Here is a 21682-nt window from a genome sequence, read left to right as displayed (position 1 = left end):
AATTATTACTAATACTTATTTAACGTAAAACTCTATTATCCAAGTTTCGAAAAGAACGAAAAAAAAAAGAAAGAAAAAAAAAATACAATGGAAATAACAGAAATCTATTGATAATAAAACTTGATTTATATCATCATCATCAGCACTCTTCGTCTCTCTCTTTTTCAACTCTCTCGTGTTACCCCTAATCCTATACCAACACCAATCATAGCTAGCACAATCAATAACCATAAAATACCTAATATTAAACTTATGATTTTTTGTTTAGTGCTGAATTTTCTCGATGGTTTATTAGCATATCTTAATCCAAGATAATCTCCATCCAATAACCCTATAGGTATAATGAAATACAATGGTGGAACAATTAATCCTAATATCATTAATAAACTCCAATTAATCCATGGATACTCTAATGTTTGTTTAGTAATATTATTGTCTTGACTTTCTTGATCAAATTTCGTTGATGGCAATATAATATGATTCTTTTCATCAAATAATATTGGTGGTGAATCCTTGACCAAATTAAGACTACGTAAAGGTTGCTGTTGCTGCTGTTGCTGTTGTGGCGACTGTTGTTGTTGTTGTTGTTGTTGTTGTTTTTCATTTGCGTTTAAACTTTCACCAATAGATTTAAAATGTCGACTTATAATTTGTTTAATAGAACTACCCGAGCTACGACTAGAATTTCCTGCTTCTGATAAAGATCCAATTGTGAGACGACCCCGACTACTACGTCCACTTCTAGTACCACTGGCACTACCACTACCACTTGCACTTCCACTTCCACTAACACTTCCACTGACACTTTCACGAACATTCCCAGCACTTTCAATATCGCTAGCACTTAAACTCTGATTCTCATCACCTTCACCATCACCATCACCACCATCACTTTTATGATGATGACCACGAGAATTCGAATTATCAAAAAATTTAGAATCTCTTTGAATATCTCTATCTTGAACTTTAAATAACATCACTGGTAATTCACTTTTGGAATCTAAACCAGCAGTCATATTTTGTCCAACACTATCTGATTTAGGTATCCCTATTGGACGGGGGATAGATGTTGTGAAAACTTCATCTTTACTTGATTGTGGTGTCTCATTGGTTGGGTATTCTTCTATTTGTGGTGGTGACAGTAATGGTGGCAGCTTGGGATCTCTAATTACAAATTGATATATTGGATCTCTCGATTGTTGAGTCTGTTGTTGTGATGGTGATTTTATTTGATTGTTGTTGTTGTTGTTGTTGTTGTTATCTTCACTATTACCACTATTATCATTACTCTTGGAATAGTCATATGAGTGTTCTAAATTTTGAAGTAATTCACCAGATGACATTGAAGAATGAGCAATACTTTTACGAGAACTTTTAAGCATCGTTTCATCGTAAAATCCTGTTGAGGTGGTGTTTGTTCCTGTAGATCTTGAAACATCGGCATCAATTCTAAACTCCTGGATATTTGCACCACGTTGCAAATTAGAACCTCCTTGTTGTTGGTTTGTATACTGGGTTCGAAGAGGTGTTGATGGTACCAGTGAAGATGATCTGTGTCCAGAATTGGGACTACTACTGCTGTTGGATGATGATTTCTGCAACAGACCAGCTATTGCAAGTGGGGCTTCATAAGATATTCCACTAGTATCATTACTAGTATAATTAGTATCAGTTGAAGGAGTCTCAGAATTTCGATTTATTCGAGGAGTTTGGGTTGGTGTCACTGTTGGTTCAGGATATTTGACATCACCAATTTCACTCTCATCACTAAATGCAGTCGACACTCTCATGGAGGATCTATCTGCACCGGAAATACCTGCAGCTTCAGCATTGGTTGTCGATGTACTCATATGTTTACCAGCACTTGCATGTTTAATTGGTTCTATTTTATCATTATAAATCTTAAATCGAAGTGATGTGGCACTACTGGCTCCACTATTTCGGTTTTCATTGCCACCACCAACACCAGTATTTGCACTACTACTGCCACTACTATTAGAAGCTCCAGATAATCTTTTTAAAGCAGTAGGAGAATCACCCAGAACAGTAGTAGCAATTACACTGGTGGATTTTTCTCTCTTTGCAGGATCAACAACTTCAATATGTTTTCTTGTATCTCCATAATATTGTTGTGCTAATTGTGTATCAATATATGGTTGCTGTTGTTGTTGTTGTTGTTGTTGTTGTTGTTGTTGTTGGGGATTGATGCCTCGACTTATGCCACCTCCAACTGGTTTTAAAATTTGTGATGAAGATGAAGCACTACCTGAACTTCTAATTGATCCATGTCTAATGATTTCAGCTTTCAATTCTTCATTTTCTTCTGGTGTTAGTATTCTACTTGTTGGACGTGATTTGGTCTTAACCGAGTTTGTATCATCAAATTCTTCTCGGAAAATAAATTTATTCTTAATATCTTTATTTTCAAATTCAGAGTCTCGATTATTATATTCTTGAAGTAAAGAATTGATTGAATCCTCATCATCATCATCATCACCACCACCATCATTATGGTGTTGGTGTTGGTGTTTTTTGGTATCATTCCGTTTGGTGTGATCATCTTCTCCTTCTTCATTGCTATCTTCACTAGATTCTTCAGACTCGGTATCGGCAAAATCTTCAATTGTGGCTCTTCGTTGTGATGATGGTGAAAGTAACGATGCAGGAGGTATTGGATGGGTACTACTTGTTGATGTATCAGATATTCCTGAAGATCTAGATCGAATAAATTTTGGACGTAGACTGAAATTCATCATTCGAGGAGATCTACTTGGACTTAATTCTCCACTTCCAATAGATGATTTTTTGTTACGATCAGTTGAATGATGATGGTGTGATTGGAATTCTAATTCGGGTTGTTCACTAATACTATCGATGGAATATGACGATAGTCTATTTTTAAAGAAAAAACTCTTTAAAGATTTTGAAGGTGAGGTATATTCAGTTGATTCAGAGGCGGTGGTAGTTGATTTGGGTTGAGAATGGGTATCATCAAGAGTTTGCAGGGATGAAGAAGCTGATGGTTGAAGGTCAGACAGTTTCCTGGGTTGTAAGGACCCACTTGGTGACTTTAGATGTTTATCTTCTTCCTCCTCACTCATTGGTAGTTCTCCTCTTCAATAATATTAAAATGATAGTTATGATGTAAATGATTGAAAGGTGTATATATTGATAATGATAACGTCTAGTCAAGTTTGATGACAATTGGGAAAAAACTAATAAATAAATAAAAAATTGAAAATAAAAAGTTTAGGATAAGGGTTTTTTAGCGAATGAATAGTAGTTGGTTTTATCGAGTGTTGATTAAAGGCGTAAATAACACTTCAATTACTCTTGTATAAAAATATAAATGAATGAATGTAGTTTGTAATTAAAAAGAAAAAAGTAAAAGTAAAAGTAAAAGTAAAAGAAAGACCAGCAAAATAGAGATCATCCAAACTAAAGCAAAAATTTGATATTGGGTGTTTTCGTTTTCTACTTTGAACATATGTTGATTGCCAATTTCAATTTCAATTTCAATCACAGGTTAATAATTTTTTTTTTTTGTATTCTATTCAATTCTATTCATGATTTCTTATTTCTTTTTCTTTTTCTTTTTCTTTTTCTTTCTGTTTTTTTTTTGCTGTTTTATTTTTAGTGTTGTGAATTGAATTTCGTTTATAAGTTTATCCTGTTCATATCTTACAACAATCAATAAATGACAGTTTACAGTTGGTTAGTTAGTTAGTTAGTTAGTACCAGCAATCCCTGTTTCTTATTATCTCCCCATATATATAAACAACACTCTTTGTTTTTATAAGGTTTAACAAGTTTTCTATTTTTTTTTTTTCTGTTATGTTGTTGTGATTGATTTAGGTAGATTATTTCTTCATTGTGTAACACAATGGAATTTCATTTAATTGTTCAATTTATGCGCAGATGAATGAATGCCTCTCATTCTTTTTTTTTTTTTTTTGTTTTTCTCGCGTCGTCAACGTCAAATTTGTACCCTCTGTCTCTTTCTCTCTCGCACCAACCACCCGACCAATTGGCAATTAATTCCGCCCTGTCATACATAAAATCTACTGATTATATGTATAGATGTGTCGTGTACATCTAACCAAATTGCTTTGTCTTTTTGTGTAATATTTGTTTATTTTTTTCTTTTCTTCCATATTCTTGTAAAACTTTAAAATCAAGTTGATATGTTTAGGATTCATCCTAATTAGGATTATTACTTGCCTAATACTGATTAATATTAAACAATAGCTGACCACTCATAATAATTAATAGCCTTCATACAAGCCCTCCCATTAACTAACTACATTTGGTGATAATTTTTTTTTTTTTCTTTTTTGATATCATTTGTTACATGATTATTTTCTAATTACGATTAAGTCTAGGTAGGCATATAATATATACGCATAATTAATTAATTAATTAGACGAGAATATATAAATTCATATCTACCCACCCACCACGTTAATTCTTTTTTAAACTCGACTATCTTGCTTACCTATTTGCAAGGAGTACACTCCGATTTAATGTTAATGTAAGGTCCCCTACTTTTTTTTTTTATTGTTTTTTCTTACATTCCCTAAGTAGTCAGGGTATGCACAAGTGCCCTGAATCGTCAATTAAAAAATTAAAAGAAAAAAAAATTGCATAGAAACTGTGCTGGCTGGTATATTACAGACAATTGAAAACACTACGAAAATGGGTTTTATCGATAAAGTTAAAATTCGTATTAAATGATATACTAAATAAAGTAATCTAAATATATAAAGAAAAGTAAAATGTAACGTATAATAACAAAGAAGAATTAATAATAATATTATTAAAATCCACTTGGTCTTATCATCTTTAGTGTATCTTTGTTTTATTCTTTTTTTTTTATAAGGAACAAAAGGAAGAAAGGAGGAAAAAAAAAAACGATTTATAAATAGGTATTTTCAATTGAGCTGTAATCATTATTTATCAACTACGTGCAATAGTTGTAAATAATGCTAGATATATCCTTCAATAGGATGGTATAGTAATAATAGTGGTGATGTTTTTTGTTAACCAAAAAAAAAAAAAAAAACTAAGGGGCTTTTATTTTGATTTGATTAGACTGAGTCCTGCTCTAGGGTGATTGTATTCCAATTACAATATGTGTTTAGTAGTTGGATCTTCTTCTTCTTCTTCTTTTTCTCTTTTTACATGGACCAGCTGAACCTGAACCTGAGCCTGAACCTGAACCACCAGAAGAACCTCCACTAGAGGAACCACCAGGTGTAATTGTAGTAGTACCAGATCCTGAACCGGAACCTGATCCTGATCCTGAACCAGATCCTTGACATTCACCAGCATAAGCAGCAAAAGCAGTTTCAGCAACTGTTTGTACAGTACCAAAGTTAACAAGTTTTTGGAATAATTGAGTAACCAAACCAGATTGTTTAACAGCATCAACAATACTACCAAGATCAATCAAATTATTGGCAATCATAGCTTTAATCAAATCGGTAGCAAATGGAATGTAATCAGAATTAGTCAAAACATCTTTAACAACAGATGTAGCTAAACCAGATTTATATAAAGAATCCAACAAATTATCAACAACTCCGTCTAAATCAAGTCTTCTTTCCACAGTAACAACATATGGAGCCAATGCATCTACTTCATTTTCATCTCTAGTAATCAATTGATTAACACCTTTAGAAATCAAATCTTTAACTTTAGAAGCAAGATCATTAATGACACTTTTAGCAGCATTGAATAATTGAACATATAATGAACAATCACTAATCAAATCATTAACAACATTAACTGCCAAATTAGAAGAAACTAAAGCATCCAATAAAGCTTGTAATGAAATAATACCCGATTTGATAGTGGCAATGGCAACATTAACAATAATTGGTTTGAAAGTTTCATTAGTAACAAAATAATCCAAAATTTTAGGAGCCAATTGTGATTGATTAATAGCTGATAATACATCAGTAACAATAGCATAATCTCTTTTCATAATTTCTTCATCAATAGCATCTCTTCTAGCTTTATAATTGTTGATATGTTGAACCAATTCTTGAATATCTTGTTGTTCTCTTTTGGTCAATGCTTTAGAACCAAATTCTGATTCAGATTGTTGTTGTTGCTCTGGAGCAGCATTGATTGCAGTGGCAGTAGCCAAAACTGCTAAAGCTGTAGTTGTAGATAATTTCATAACGAATGTATATGTAAATGCCTTGAGCTGTGAGGTTGGGTATGTGAAAATTCAAAAAGGGCAACTGGAAAAGCAAAACAAGAAAAAGAAAAGAAAATTACTAAGGAATTAAAATCACGTACTATTGATCAAGTTTATATATCATTTGGTTATGACTGTTACGATGAACTCATTCATATTGTTTTGTTTGGATTTGGTTTATTAAACTCAATACAATTCCCAAAAAGAGGTCTATAGTAATATTATTACTTGAAATGGGTATAGAACAAAACTGAAAAAATTACTCTTTTGGGAAGTTGCGAATATAAAGAAAAAAAAAAAAAATCTTTTGGTCCAGTTGCAAATTTAGTTCTTACCACCACTCCCTCCCCCCAATACCCAAATTAGGAAGCTATCTTAACCAAAAGTATTTGAACACTACAAGTATACATAAGAATGGAGAATGGAGATGTGGGAGAGATTTAAATATTATTTAAAATTATTAATCTATTTTTGGAAAAGGACAAAAGAGGTTGTTTTTTTTTTTTTTTTTGATATATAAAACATTACGAACTCGAAAAACAAACAAATATTCATAAAACCTAATTGTAGAATAATGAAAGAAGAATAGCTTAGGAAAAAAATGTAGCCAATAAAACGACATTTAGGAGGGGCATTCCTTATTCTGGAGCTATAATCGTTCATAAAGACAGTTAAATACTGAGCTATTAAAGAATAACATACCATCTTGAATAAATCTCAAATCAGATCAAAGTTCTGTACTTGCAACCTAAAACACTGTGTTTAGTCTTAATTGCAAGTGTATAACCAAGTATGGCTAATGCTTCATAATAAATAATAATATTATTTTAACGGGCAATCTCAATGATCACTCATAACCAAAAAAAAAAAAAAAAAAAAAAAAACTATATCACATAACTAAAGATCTAATCATTCTTAATCAGTCTTAACTTTAAAGATTTTGATATAAATTGACTTTTGTATTATATTCCTATACAAATAAACAAATAAATCTCCTCAATTAAATGGGACAACACTACTTTTGCTTGGATTCCAAATATTCTTTCTTGGTGGCTTCTCTTTTTTCAAGATTACCATTCAATGGACCTTCAATCATATCTTTTGTCACACCATCACTAATCAATGTTTTCCAAGTTTTCCTATTTTCAAATCCATTTTGAGCGTATTGATAATCTATTATAGCATGTTCAATATTCTCTTCACAATCAGCAACAAATGGACCATAATGAACAACTTTTTGATCCAATTTTTTCCCACCAACCAAAATAAATTGTACTTCAGTGTCTTTAGTATCTTCATTAGCCTTGTTTTCACCAGTTATAAAATCACCTTTCTCTTCGAAAAAAACATTTTGATATTGATCAATCTTTTTTTCACCATTCAAATAAAGATCATTACCATTTAAAACATATAAAAAGTAATTGAACCCTGATTGCAATTCTTGTTTGAATTTACCTCCAGCTTTAACTTTATAGTAGTAATAATTGATAGGAGTATAAGCCAATTCTTTGATTGATTCGATACCATGTGATCTTCCAGAAATAACTTTAATAATGACTTTCCCATCATCAGTAACCACCTCTGGGATTTCCCATTCTCTCAAATCTCTATATCTTGGCTCGGTATTCTTTAATGCATCCGGTAAATCAACCCACAATTGTAACCCAACAGTTGGAGATCCATCAGCGTTGGCAACTGGCATTTCTGAATGGACAATACCTTTACCAGCAGTCATAAATTGCAAATCTCCAGCATATAAAATACCTTTTGAACCAGTGAAATCTTCATGAGCCATAGCACCATTCAACACCAATGTAATAGTTTCTTGACCTCTATGTGGATGTTCTGGGAATCCATTAGCACCTGAACTGGAAAAATGATCAAACATCAAAAATGGGTTAAATGATGGTTGATTTGCAACACCAATTGATCTTCTTACTCTAGCACCAACACCTTCGGCTTGTTGTCTGGCGGTAACGATTTTAGCTATTGATCTTGCGGACATATTATAAATAGTTAAGTTGATTTGTTTTGTTTTGTTTTGTTTTGTGTGTTTGTTTGTTTTTGGTAGATTGATAAATTAATGAATAGTGGAGACAAAAAAAAAAAAAAATTCAACCCAAAATCAAGGGACAGCAATCAATGAAGTATTTATAGTAAAAGTGAAATTAGGGGTAAGGATATATTTATTGATGGTTCGACATTTAGTGATATTACAAACCAATCAAGTAACCAAGAATAAGAGAATTACATAATGCGGTTGTAGAGAGTAATTCTCTAGAAGAATCCACACGGATTTACTAATCCCTTACCAAAAAAAAAAAACACAATTTGTTTTACGCTGCCGCCCCATCGCCAACGTTTTTTTGTATGGCTGAGACTTCTGTTGTTGCTGAGTCCGGATATTCGATTAATTAATAAGTTTTTTTCGTAATTTTTACACGCATGGCTTTACTAATACATTACAAATTTGTTTTCAATCAAATGTGAATGGCTAAAAGATTTTTGAGCAGTTTTGCACTACCACACGGCTGACATATCATCTTGAATTTGGTTTGTTTAGAATAAGTACTTTTGATCTTACATATGCTTTGTCAATCTACTGAATTGTCGAGATTCATGTAAAGAGTAAATATTGGTTAGTTGAGCTGATTCTAGTGCTATCAATTAACAAACACCACACTACCTGTTTTATGGAAAATCCATCATATACATTACACATAAAGAAAATTTAAAATACACTATTTTAAATTGAGCTATATATTATTATATCTCTATAGAATTATAAAACTGGATCCATTAAATCTTTGAATCCAAATATGATTTCTTATCAGCAGCTCTTTTTTCTAGACTACCATTCAATGGACCATCTACCATTGATTTATTGACCCCACGGCTTATCAATGAATTCCATTTCACTCTATGTTCAAACCCATTTCTTGCAAGTTCATAATCAAATAATGCTTTGGTTATTCCTGTTTTACTTGACGCAACAAATGGACCGTATTGTACTGGTTTCTGGTTCAAAATCTTCCCACCAATCAACACAAATTCTGATTGATTGGCTTCAGTGTCTTCAATAGCAGTATTTTCACCAGTAATGTAATCTCCTGTTTCGTTGAAAAACACTGTTTGATATTGATCAACAATTTTGTTTCCATTCAATTTCAAATTTTTCCCATTCAACACATATAAGAAATAGTTGAAACCGGGCAGTAATTCTTGTTTAAACTTACCACCAGCTTTGACTTTATAATGATAATAATTAACTGGAGTATATGCTAATTCTTTTTGGGACAGTATACCATGAGATGTCCCAGAAATGACTTTGACTTTAACTTTACCATCATCGGCAATTACTTCAGGGATTTCCCATTCTCTTAAATCTCTATATCTTGGTTTTACACCTTTCATATCATTGGGCAAATCAACCCATAATTGTAAACCAACACTAGGTGAACCATCTTTATTTGGAACTGGCATTTCCGAATGAACAACACCTTTACCAGCAGTCATAAATTGTAAATCACCTGGATATAAAACACCTTTGGATCCAGTAAAATCTTCATGAGCAACTCCACCTTTTAATACCAAAGTAATGGTTTCTTGACCACGATGTGGATGGGCAGGGAATCCACCAGTTGATGGAATTGAGAAATGATCAAATAATAAAAATGGATTAAATTGACTTGATGATCCAATTGAATTTCTAATTTTCACTGGGGATCCTGGTCTTGGTGGATTTGGAGTAACGACTTTAGCAATTGATCTTACTGACATTTATGATAATTGATTAGTATTTGTTTAGTATAATGAATTTGATTAAGTGAAAAAGAAAAAAAAAAAAATGGTTTTCAAAAAACTTGGGTTTATCCCGTCTTATTTATATCATTGAAGATATTGGTCTTGATAATCTTTTAAGCATGAACCTATGTTGAGGATTTGTACATGGTGATGATAGTATTTTAAATTCTTAGTAATGTTTATATAAAATGGAAAAAAAAAAAAAAAAAAAAAAGAAAAGAAATGGTAGATTTGATGACATAGATATGTTAAACTGGGGTATTTCCGCGCTTAAAAAAGTATTCATGCGAAAAAAAAAAAAAAAAAAAAGAAAACTATTTTATGATTTTTCCGGAACAAAGCATTTAGTTAATGATCTCCTTACCCTGTCATTACTTTGTTAGAATACCATTAGTAAAGTTTACAAAAAGGGGTGACCAATTTCTGTGTTTCAGCCGTTTGCCACATTGATGTACTTTACAAAAAAAAATCAGGGCTGCATGATCTTTTTTTTTTTTTTTTTTTACATATAATCAGTATCATCAATTTGTTGTAACAGGTTTCTAGAAATATTCTATTTCCGTCTATATAGTAAACTACACTACACAAGTATGTTTTCACGGGTCTGTAGACTTTTCAAATAGTCATTCTTATTCTTTTCACGTAGTTCCAAGTTTCCGTTTAACGGGCCATCAATCATTTCTTGGGTTACACCTTTACTAATCAACGACTTCCAAGTTTTTATTTTTTCAAATCCATTACGTTGATTCTTATAATCTTGAAACCCCTTTTTCATGTTTTCCTCAGTATCAGCCGCAAATGTCCCAAAGATGTAGACATCTTGATCTAGTTTTTTGCCACCAATGATTGCAAATTCTACTTCTTCGTCAGGTTTTGTGGTGATATTTCTACCAGTTATAAAATCTCCTGTTTCTTCAAAATATACATTTTGGTATTGTTCAACTTTTGTATTATTGTTTAATTCAAGTGTAGTTCCTCTGATCACATACAAAAAGTAGTTAAAATCTGATCTGAATTCTTGTTTAAATTGACCTCCAGGTTTTATTTTGTAGTGGAAATAATCAATGGGGATATATGCCAATTGTTTGATTGATTCTATTCCATAACTTTTTCCAGAAATAACTTTAACACTAACTTTACCATCATCAGCCACAACTTCAGGTATTTCCCACTCTCTTAAATCGCGATAATTGGGATCTATATTCCGTTTGTTTTCAGGTAAATCGACCCATAATTGTAGTCCCACAGTAGGTGATTCTTCATTTTTTGATACGGGCATTTCCGAATGCATTATTCCTTTACCAGCAGTCATAAATTGTAAATCACCTTTGTAGAGCATTCCCCTTGCCCCTGTAAAATCTTCATGAGCGACTGCTCCATTCAAAACGTAGGTTATTGTTTCGTGTCCCTGATGAGGATGAGCAGGAAAACCATGGTTGTTTGCACCTATAAAGTGATCAAATAATAAGAATGGATTGTATTTCCGTTGTTGATAAATACCTAATGATCGATGAACAATTGCTCCTGAACCCTCAGTTTTTTGCTTTGAAGTAACAATTTTAGCTATGGATCTAATTGACATTTATTAGTTGATGTGGTTTGTCCAGTTTAAAAAAATTCATTGCCAGAGGGCATATTTAAATATTTTTGTTGAAATTGCTAGTTTAATGGTAAGGGGAAAAAAGCCCAACTTACATCAATTTCATTAGTAATTTTATAGTAATGGAAATACCACATAATATTTCCGAATCACACTCAGAACTAACAAAAAAAAAAAAAAGGGGGCAAGTAAAATTATTAAACTGGGGGTTTAAAACTATATAAACTGGGGTCCTAACTAACTACATGATAGTGATAACATAGAATAGTAAAATTCACTTTTTCTTTCCAAAAAAATTCATTAATGAAGATTGTTTCATTCCTGTTTTCTTCCCCGTTGAAGGTTTGGTAACTTTTGGAGGAGCAATATGTTTCTTGGGCTTTGCTTGTTTTGTTATAGGTTTTACTTTTCTTGTAATAAGATATCCATCTTCATCTTTTTCTGTAACAAATTCTTCTTGTTCTTCAGCAGGTTTTTCTTCTTCTTCGTGTTCTTCTTCTTGTTCTTCTTCTTCATTAACAAAAAGTCCTTGTTCCCTTTCAGGGCTGGCTTCCTTGCTTTGTTGTTCTTTCGGTGTTTCAGGTAAAATATCTTTTTTATCTTCAATTTTTGGTTCTTCCACCTCTTTATTTGCTTTTTCTGGTGATTGATCATCATCATCATCATCATCATCATCACTAAAAGTGAAATCATCACCATCAAACATTCTCTGAAGGTCTGATGTATTTGTGGCACGTGAGGCTTTAATTGGCTTATCATCATCATCATCATCCTCTTCTTCTTCATTATCATTATCATTATTTTCAGCAATTATCACTCTTTCCTTTGGTGCTTTGGCTTCGAGTTTTCGTGATTTGTATTGATATGTTGGTTTGGTAGGAGGTTCTGTGTTTGATCTTTTACTTGGAATTGTCGATTCAGTTTTCCGTGATACATAATTTGACAACGTTCCAGCTCTTGTTTTATCCTGCTGTTTCTTTTCTTGTTTTCGGGATACATATGAAGATAGTAAACTTGAACTAGATTTCTTTTCTTCAGTTGATTTGTTCATTTGACTTGGCTCTGGTTTCACAGGAGATGAGGAGATATTAGCAGGGATAACGTTTTCGATTTTTGGTCCAATAATAATCCCATTCTTTTCGTATTCAGAAATCTTATTTAAAGAACTTGAATGTTTCAATTCTTCTAATGCAAGTTCGTTAGTTGAAAACTGAAGCAGTTTCTTGGAAACACAATAAATGTGAACACAACGAACTGTGTTGAACTTTTTTAAATCCGACTCCAACTCATCTTCATTTGATAGTTTAATTAATTTCCCACTGTCATTGTCGCCAGTCACAATAAAGGTCGCTGTTAGATCACTTTTGTTTTTTTGGTAATATTCAAGTAATGTTGCTTTGGCTTTAGATAAATGGATGTTGAGTTGACGAGAAAACTTGTGATATGAAACCGGTTTTGAATTAGTTATGATTTCAGTAGCCAAATATTCTATTTCATCAACTGAACTACTCATCGTCATTATAGCTTGTAAAGTTGATTCAAGAGATGTGTGTCATTTTCACATCCTTTCTTTTTTTTTTTTTTTTTTTCTGTAATATATTTCAAATTCTGGCGTGGACAATAGTGGTGATGAAGCAATCACCTGTATTACACAAAAGCGAAAAATTGCTTTACGCGTCTCGCAATTAACAAAAAGCTCTTCTCAACTACACTAATACAGTTTATCAACTTTCAAAAATTTAATTCATATGCAAAATATATTTTATCTACCTAATCAAAAACAAACTATATATAAAAAGCTAATCTATATTATAATTATCTTAAACAACTAAAGCTCATCTTTTACAAGTTCAGCTTGAGCAGCAATGGGAGCAGCTTTTTTTTGTTGCTTTTCCAAGTATGCACTTTTCTTAGCTGCCCTCTTTTCAAGATTACCATTTAATGGTCCTTCAATCATTTCCTTGGTAACACCTCCACTGATCAATGTTTGCCAAGTTTTAATATTTTCAAATCCATTTCTTCCATATTGATAATCTTGGAAAGCCTTTTGGATATTTTCTCTAGAACTGGCAACAAATGGACCATATTGGACAACTTCTTGTTCCAATTTCTTACCTCCGACTAATATAAATTGCACTTCGGTTTCGTTATTATCCTTTTTAGCAGCATTTTTACCAGTGATAAAATCACCTTTATCACCGAAAAAGACATTTTGATATCTGTCAACCTTTGTGTCTTCATTCAACACGAGATTTCTTCCGTTCAACACATACAAGAAGTAGTTGAATCCTGGTTGCAATTCTTGTTTAAATTCACCACCAGCTTTGACCTTGTAGTAGTAATAATTGATAGGAGTATAAGCCAATTCTTTGATTGATTCAACGCCGTGTGATTTACCAGAAATAACCTTGATGGTTACTTTACCGTCATCAGTGACCACTTCAGGAATTTCCCATTCTCTCAAGTCCCTGTATCTTGGTTTTACACCTTTCATGTTATTTGGTAAGTCCACCCATAATTGTAATCCAACAGTTGGAGACCCGTCATCGTTTTTAATTGGCATTTCAGAATGCACGACACCTCTACCAGCAGTCATAAATTGCAAATCACCGGGGTACAAAATACCTTTAGAACCAGTGAAATCTTCATGAGCCATAGCACCATTCAACACCAATGTAATGGTTTCTTGACCTCTGTGTGGATGTTCTGGGAATCCATTGGTACCTGAACTGGAAAAATGGTCAAACATTAAGAATGGATCAAAATTTCTTTGATTCATGATCCCAATTGATCTTCTAACTCTAGCACCAGCGCCTTCGGCTTGTTCGTTGGCAGTAACTATCTTTGAAATTGATCTAACAGACATATCTAAACTTTCTTTGTTGGTATTATTAATTGATAAAACTTGTAATGGATAATATAAAAAGAATAAAATCAAAAATTGAATTTTCAGAATCAACGGGAAAATAACCATCTATTTATATTTGAATGGTAAACTATTGATAAAGTCCGATTGAATGACCTCTTTCTGATATTTGTAAACATCAAATAAACGATAAGCAAGAAATATACATGATCTGTATTAGTATTTATAATCAATTAGATTTGAATGGATGGAATTTGTGGGTCTTAACTCATTACAAATATTTACTAAATATTTCCGCTCATTTAGTAATTTAAGCAGTCATGCAGTCTTTGCTCTTCGGAAATACCTTTTTGAGTATTTGTATGCAGGTTATTGATTAATTGAATTTCCGGATCATCACCAATCAGGAATTACCTGTTAATAATCTATTGCTTTACTAACCTAGTATACACAGTGATGGAAATCACATAGAACATTCTATCGAGTTATTATATTCTATTATGCTAGCTATAGTCATTCTTTTTTTTTTTTTTTTGCCCAGAAGGGGCTAAACATTATTAATCTAAACTCTATTTCATCATTTTTTTTTTAGCAAACGTGTAGACTGTATCCCAAATTACATCAATTTCAGTATCATCTTTCCAATTCATTTCCTGTTTCAATTCATCAACAAACTTTTCCGCTATATCATATTTATCACCATGATGGGTCATCCAGGTATGATATGCACTCCAACTTTTGACGTAATTTAAAAACCATTTCATGGTTATAGTCTTCTTGATGAAAAGCGGTGTCTTGGTTATGTATGGATTTTCGTTGTCTTTTGGTACGCCATGTATATCGGAAATATACTCGTGTCGAACTATATCGTAGAATTTATCTGCTGGCACTTTAATTTCTTTCATTAATGATCTTAAGTAGTTATGACCTGGTTGTTGATAGTATGGACCCATGTACTTTTCAAACTCATCGTCTGGGTTCTCCTCTAAAGAAGAGTTGTAAGTATAATTAGTGTAAATTTCGTTGGCTTTGGGATAACCGATGAAAACAGGATCTTTATAAAATCAATAAGCTAAAGTACCATTTGATTTCAAGACTCTGTATGATTCATCAAAAAATTGCTTGTGATTTACCCAATGACAACATTCAGCGCCAGTAATTAAATCAACTGAGTTTTCTTTAATTGAAAGTGGGTGGTGTTCAGCTGTACCTTTCATAAAATTGATTTTTTTAGTAGAATTTCGCAACCATTCTGAAGGAATATTGGAATTACATTGCTCAATCATTGTAGATGAAGGATCAGTCCCAATTACAGAATCAAAATAGTCGACTAACTGAAAAGCAACAAAACCTGAACCACATCCAATATCAATTGCTAATTTAGTATCACCTTTGTTCGTATGGTACTTGATCAATTCTTTGTAAAAAGGTACAGGATAATTTGGTCTTGAATCATCATAGTGTTGACTATTAAACGTTTGCTCAGAGTAAGTTGCCATATTTCTGTTTCCCCAAATTGTTTAATTGATATTGGAGCTTAAATATTTTCTGTTTATCATGGTATATTTATACTTTTAGCACGAAGAGAGATTAAGATTTACCCCGTGCTCCGGTACAGGCCCTGAACCGGAATACTTGAAATACCATTTCATACAGAATGCCCACACAGAAGATTTTCGATTTTTTGTAGAAAACGTATGAAATACAAACTATTAAGATTAGCCAAAATGTTAAAGTTGCGTTGTGAAGCAAATAGATTATTCTTCTTATTGTATGCTGTTGTTTGAAGCTGGAAGCAAACGACAATGTCTAATTGTATACAGTCATCTTAATTTTGTCATAGCTTTGTTTGCCAAGTCTTAGTCAGTGATTCGTGGCATTTGTCTACATACTATATTCTTTTATAATGACTGTAAACACAATCTTTGTGGGATGAGTATTTGTTCGTTTTTTATGTGAGCAACTTGAAAGACAAATGAGAAAACGAAAAATTAAAATACAACAAAAGTAAACTACATCTACAATATCATATCAGGATGTCCAATAATAAAGATAATCCAAATGACATTGATGCTTCATCATTTGCCAGTATTCTAGCTGGTGTACAGAAAATGAGAGAGGATGCTGGAAGTATACCATCACATGAACCAGCTCCCAAAGAAGCCAATGTTGATCCCCAACCAAACGCGTCATCATCGTTAAATACAATTCAACAACCACCAACTCACAAAAACGTCACAAATGACAGGTATCAAAGAGCAACGCTAGATCAATCAACTGCAAAACCTGTTTCTCCCAAAAAGAGCAATAATAGTGTGAAGCCCAGTACGAAGCGATTGCAAACTACTGGACCAAGTGATATTCTAGTTGCCCCGTCTCAAGAGCGCAATCCATTACTATCCTTATCGAAAATGCAAGTAACCTCCTGGTCATTTGACAAGTCTATTCTATCCGATTACTATATCAATCCCAAGTTCCAGATTTTATTTTTATCGTTGAGGTACCATAAGCTTCATCCAGAATATATTTGGAATCGATGGAAAAAGTTAAATCAAGGTTCGTCGACTGTTCACACAAGAGGTGACGATGTATTAAGGGTGTTGCTAGTTTTTGTAGATATCGATTCCCATCAAGAATTATTGCGTAAGCTACTGGATTTTTGCATTAAACATGATTTATCGTTGGTTTTAGCATGGTCATACGAAGAGGCCGGTAACTACATTGCATTGTGTAAACAACTAGATAATGCGCCTACCAAGGCCAGGAAAATTATTGAAGGTACTAAAGGAACGGACTACAACTCAAGTGTGGTAGAAGCTTTTACTGGTATTAAACTGGTCAATAAAACCGATGTCTCAAATCTACTAGCAAATTGCAAGTCTGTGAAAGAAATTATACTTCAAAGCTGTCAGAATGATAATGATGATGGCATAGGTCTTTCCAGTATTCCTGGGTTGGGAACTAGAAAATTGGCAAACCTTAAGAATGTATTTCTGGAGCCTTTTATTTCAAATAAAAATTATGATACATGAGTCTATAGATTTTGTATTTTTCAATGTAAATAAATCAATTAGTTGCATCTGCCGATGATGGTCCCTCTTGCTGTTTCTCCATTTCGATTACTTTTTTTCTTAAAATCAAATTCACAGTGTTTAACAACTCGTTCTTTTGCACTAGAATACCCTTTAACTTCTTAGCATCTTCATCCAATTTTTTGATTTTCTTGTCGTAACCTAATTTAGCTTTCTTTGCCAGTTTTTCAACATAATAACCTGTACCTATATCTACCAAGTATCGATTTCTTGTTACCACCTGACCAGGTATATATAAGGAGCTTGTTAAGGGAACTAATAAATTATCTTCTTTGGATTGTTCCAAGTTATTTATACTAGAAATACAGTCTTTCAACTTTGACTGTGCTGCTGCCAATGCTTGCAAGGATTGTGTGAAATGGGTAATTTCTTCATCTATAGATTTACGAAACTCAACCAACTTTTGTGGAGGTAATGAGTTTAAATCGACATTTGTAGGTTCGGTAGACATTGTTCCTTGTTCTTTTAGGATTGTGGGAAAGAGTAGATTGAAAATAATTTTCTGATATTTTTTTTTTTTTGCTTTGGGATATTTGTTTTTTTCTTTTAAGTTCCACACACTGTTTTGACATCTAATCTATCTATAATTATCTTTGTTCAATTCTTATAAACAACTACATGGGTGCTGACGGTGGAACTATTGCAAAAAGACAAGATCTATTATCATCATTGACAAATAGAGCTAATGCTGATGCTCAAAGAGGTGAAGATAAAGAAGAAGATCTAATCAAAATATGCCATCTTTCAAGTCTACCGTTATATAATAATGATCCTATCGTTGGCGATTACAAGGGTAAGTTGTATATTAAGGAAAAGTTACTACAATACCTATTAGATATTAAAATGAATAAATCGAGTATCAAATCAGAATTTTCCCATATCAAACTGCTAAAAGACATTTGTCCAGTAACAGTATCATGGACCATTATTAATAGAGAACCATTCATTGAATGTCCAGTGATCAAAAAAGTTGAGAAATCTTATTTGTACCTACGGTCATGTGGTTGTTTGATTTCTAAAAAAGCGTTGAACGAGCTTTCAGAAACTAAAGAAGAGAGGAAATGTCCAAATTGCAATGTCATTTTCTATGATTATGATATTGTGATGCTTGATCCATTGAACTTGAAGCAAAATCGTGATATCAATGAAGAAAACATACTGATTCTAAAACAAAAGGGGTTGTCACATTCAAAATTACCACTAAAAAAGACTAAAAAGAAAAAGCTTCTTGATGAAGATGAGTATATCAGGAAGAGGAAGTTACCTGATGAGATCACTAATTCTAGAAAGCGTAAGCCTACAGTTTCCTGATGGGGTTAGATTTCTAGTTTCTTTGATAGATTTTTATATTTAAACTATGTACACATTTGTAATTTCATATTCTGATAAGCTAGACTTTAAGTCAATAAGGAAGAAAGGAAACAATCCTTTTTATTCTTCATCTTTCTTAGTATTATGATATTGTTCTTGCTGGAATTTCAACTTTTCTTTGTTCCATGGGGCATAATCAGAATTGGCCCAAATATTAAAAGCTATCGAACCACCTCCAACAACACATATTCCCACCAAACCTAAAACGGTTAATCTATGCACAGCATCTGTTGCACGAACGTGAAATGGAAGTTGATTATTAGCCATATTTTTTGATACCTGAATGCGTATATGGTTTGTTCGAATTGAAATGGTTTAGTTATTCTTAGAATGGATTTTTTTTTTTTCCTATTTTTCTAGTCGTTCCATTTTTTTTTCAGTGTGCTATGGTTTTTACAAAATCGTTCAAATTCCGCACTCTATATCTAGTAAAGACAGAAACAGTTTTGATTAATTATACAACTATATTCACATACTTGTAGAAACCTCTTTTGAAGACTTTTTTTTTTATAAATATATAGTGATTTACTTATAGCAAATACTTCAACCAGCTGGTTTCTATGATACCTTTTTCTAACAAAGAAGGGTTGGCGTATACTAATTCAGGAATCCAATATCCGTTGTGAAGACGGAATATACTTGACTCTTTTGATTCGATTCCTGATACCTCTAAAACTTCCAGTATAATGTAATCTAAAAGATCGTGACTGGATTCATTAATCAGATTCAATGATTCTTTGGTGATCTTACTAGCAGAATCGGCAAACAAGATATTATCCACCCCAGAGGTCAACAGATAATGGAATTTCTTGACATCCATATGACCAATTGGTAAACTCTCGTCACCTTCAGTAACAGTGGTTTCCCCCATTGGTTTCAATGCATCGTAATTGCCAACATCTATACTCACTGGGAATTGTCTGGGTTGAATTCCTTTGATAACAAACTTTTTCTTTGGAGCTTGGTTTTCTTCACCTGGCATTTGAGGTAATGCCACAACTTTAGCTTCAGCATAAGGAAAGGCCTTTGTAACATTTTTGATAAACTCCACAGCAGGTAATAGTGGTTTATAATTATGATTAAACGTTCCCTCAGTATTTGGTTTCCAAATCTCTTGGAACTGGGTTTCATAGGCTTTCCAAATTGATATTTGCGTCACTTCTGCCTGTTCTGTCATGGTTGCCTCATAACAACAATGCAACCATGTTGATGCTCTTATAGGCTCAGGAAAAGCCACAATTATTTTGTACAATTCCTCAGTCAATTCTGGAGCGGATGTGGGTACCCCCGAGTACTGTGATCTTTTCGTCAAGTTTAAGGACGGAACAGGTTGCTCTTCAATAGGTTCATTTAAAGGCAAATCCGATACTAGCAACAAGGGTAATTGCTTCATCAAGGTGCTAAATGTGGCCTTCGAAGTATTCAACTGCAACAATTTTCTCAATCTATGTCTTTGAGAATCTTTAATTGAATTGGGATACTTTTCATGTAAGGCTTCAGAAAATAAATACATTTTAAGAAAATCCAAGACGGCATTGTTCATCTCGTTATCGGCAATAAGAAGAGTGTTGATGATAGTCTCTAGTTGAGATTCAGATATGTTATCTATGCAGTTGTTTGTTAGTTTCACGTCTTCTTCTCCTTCTTCTTCTTGTGCCAAATCATCATCATCTTCTTCTTCTTCTTCCCCTGCTTTTGCTTTGACACTCTTGTCCCAAATAATCAACAAATGAGAAATACATTTTAAAATATTGATGAATAAATTTCTATCTGTGGTAATTATTAACGTATTCAATAAAATATTAAACAATGGGTCATTTTTATTGTTATCAATGTAGTAACATGTCAATGGTTCCAATAAATCCACAATATAATTCAAAGATTCGGCAAATTGATTGTTGTATTTCTCCAATTGAGGGATTTGATTGCCACCCGGTTGGTAAAACCAATTTGTCAAGAATTTTATCAGTTCAATCAAGTTTTTTTTGAATGAAGGGATTTGGGATAACCATTGCTGATTGGACAAGTCCTGGGACAAGTTTCTTAAAGCCAATACAGAATCCAAACTAAATGTCAATACATCTTGAGTAAACAAGTCGAATTTTTTTTCTTGAATTAATTGATATGGTTTCAGAAAATATTTGATCAACTCATTACCAAGAAAAGGACTATGCTCAAGATCTATTAATGGTTGCATAGACATAAGAGTCAACAGGCTCAATGCCCATGCAATCTCTGAATCAATACCTGATTTCAATGACATTTCAATTCTTTTCATATCCTCAATACCACGATGATTATGACCTAAACTTTGTGTATAGCCATGTCCATGAGCACCATACTGATTGTTGTATAAGTTATTGCCGGTGCCTGCACTCAATGGGAAAGTCGTCCTTGAACTAGTGCTAACTGGTATTAATGAAGGCATGGTATGGTATTACAGGGCACTTTCTGTTGTAGATTTCTTAATTAATGGATTAAGTCTATGAGTGGTAAAAAATAATCGGCTCTATTAATACTGTTAAGTTATTTCAATGTTGAGAGAAAAAAAAAAAAAAACAACAACAACATCTTCTACCAGTTGGTCGCTGAACCAAGAGAAAAAAACTGAAGAAAAAGGTGTCGTGCACTATGGCGATATTTTGCGATATGATCAAGTAAACACGACTCGATAATCTTCACAAGTTCAATTGAATAAACCATCAAGAGTTGTTTCTTTATAGAGTAAATGGCATGCAAAACTG

The 21682-nt window shown here is 32.8% G+C and overlaps 11 protein-coding genes and 1 pseudogene across 11 annotated transcripts, besides 1 other annotated feature; 2 read left to right on the top strand and 10 right to left on the bottom strand. All coding sequences in view use genetic code 12, as the record gives it.

Moving 5' to 3' along the window:
- Nucleotides 1-164: 164 nt before the first annotated feature.
- On the bottom strand, nt 165-3101 carry CD36_05560 (conserved hypothetical protein; the record flags this gene model as incomplete). Its single annotated transcript, XM_002417176.1, has 1 exon — nt 165-3101. The coding sequence occupies one exon, from the start codon at nt 3099-3101 to the stop codon at nt 165-167; it is 2937 nt and encodes a 978-aa protein (XP_002417221.1).
- Nucleotides 3102-5137: 2036 nt separating this feature from the next.
- On the bottom strand, nt 5138-6184 carry CD36_05550 (conserved hypothetical protein; the record flags this gene model as incomplete). The annotated part of the gene is made up of 1 exon (XM_002417175.1): nt 5138-6184. One exon carries the CDS (start codon nt 6182-6184, stop codon nt 5138-5140), a length of 1047 nt encoding a protein of 348 aa, XP_002417220.1.
- A 1036-nt stretch (nt 6185-7220) lies between these two features.
- Nucleotides 7221-8210, bottom strand: CD36_05540 (pirin-like-family protein, putative; the record flags this gene model as incomplete). The annotated part of the gene is made up of 1 exon (XM_002417174.1): nt 7221-8210. One exon carries the CDS (start codon nt 8208-8210, stop codon nt 7221-7223), a length of 990 nt encoding a protein of 329 aa, XP_002417219.1.
- A 794-nt stretch (nt 8211-9004) lies between these two features.
- CD36_05530 (pirin-like-family protein, putative) lies at nt 9005-9985 on the bottom strand (the record flags this gene model as incomplete). The annotated part of the gene is made up of 1 exon (XM_002417173.1): nt 9005-9985. The coding sequence occupies one exon, from the start codon at nt 9983-9985 to the stop codon at nt 9005-9007; it is 981 nt and encodes a 326-aa protein (XP_002417218.1).
- A 604-nt stretch (nt 9986-10589) lies between these two features.
- CD36_05520 (pirin-like-family protein, putative) lies at nt 10590-11591 on the bottom strand (the record flags this gene model as incomplete). Its single annotated transcript, XM_002417172.1, has 1 exon — nt 10590-11591. The coding sequence occupies one exon, from the start codon at nt 11589-11591 to the stop codon at nt 10590-10592; it is 1002 nt and encodes a 333-aa protein (XP_002417217.1).
- Nucleotides 11592-11883: 292 nt separating this feature from the next.
- Nucleotides 11884-13128, bottom strand: CD36_05510 (conserved hypothetical protein; the record flags this gene model as incomplete). The annotated part of the gene is made up of 1 exon (XM_002417171.1): nt 11884-13128. The coding sequence occupies one exon, from the start codon at nt 13126-13128 to the stop codon at nt 11884-11886; it is 1245 nt and encodes a 414-aa protein (XP_002417216.1).
- Nucleotides 13129-13437: 309 nt separating this feature from the next.
- On the bottom strand, nt 13438-14583 carry CD36_05500 (pirin-like-family protein, putative; the record flags this gene model as incomplete). The annotated part of the gene is made up of 1 exon (XM_002417170.1): nt 13438-14583. The coding sequence occupies one exon, from the start codon at nt 14581-14583 to the stop codon at nt 13438-13440; it is 1146 nt and encodes a 381-aa protein (XP_002417215.1).
- A 461-nt stretch (nt 14584-15044) lies between these two features.
- Nucleotides 15045-15974, bottom strand: CD36_05490 (annotated as a pseudogene).
- Nucleotides 15045-15974: a sequence feature (stop codon).
- A 537-nt stretch (nt 15975-16511) lies between these two features.
- On the top strand, nt 16512-17507 carry CD36_05480 (DNA excision-repair protein, putative; the record flags this gene model as incomplete). Its single annotated transcript, XM_002417169.1, has 1 exon — nt 16512-17507. The coding sequence occupies one exon, from the start codon at nt 16512-16514 to the stop codon at nt 17505-17507; it is 996 nt and encodes a 331-aa protein (XP_002417214.1).
- Nucleotides 17508-17541: 34 nt separating this feature from the next.
- On the bottom strand, nt 17542-18018 carry CD36_05470 (chaperone, putative; the record flags this gene model as incomplete). Its single annotated transcript, XM_002417168.1, has 1 exon — nt 17542-18018. One exon carries the CDS (start codon nt 18016-18018, stop codon nt 17542-17544), a length of 477 nt encoding a protein of 158 aa, XP_002417213.1.
- A 167-nt stretch (nt 18019-18185) lies between these two features.
- Nucleotides 18186-18878, top strand: CD36_05460 (conserved hypothetical protein; the record flags this gene model as incomplete). Its single annotated transcript, XM_002417167.1, has 1 exon — nt 18186-18878. The coding sequence occupies one exon, from the start codon at nt 18186-18188 to the stop codon at nt 18876-18878; it is 693 nt and encodes a 230-aa protein (XP_002417212.1).
- Nucleotides 18879-19467: 589 nt separating this feature from the next.
- CD36_05450 (conserved hypothetical protein) lies at nt 19468-21366 on the bottom strand (the record flags this gene model as incomplete). The annotated part of the gene is made up of 1 exon (XM_002417166.1): nt 19468-21366. One exon carries the CDS (start codon nt 21364-21366, stop codon nt 19468-19470), a length of 1899 nt encoding a protein of 632 aa, XP_002417211.1.
- Nucleotides 21367-21682: the final 316 nt, after the last annotated feature.

The sequence above is a fragment of the Candida dubliniensis genome, chromosome 1 (assembly GCF_000026945.1).
Source record: "Candida dubliniensis CD36 chromosome 1, complete sequence".
Classification (NCBI taxonomy): domain Eukaryota; kingdom Fungi; phylum Ascomycota; class Pichiomycetes; order Serinales; family Debaryomycetaceae; genus Candida; species Candida dubliniensis.
The sequence above is the reverse complement of the archived record's forward strand: the minus strand, read 5'-3'. Positions and strand labels throughout refer to the sequence as shown.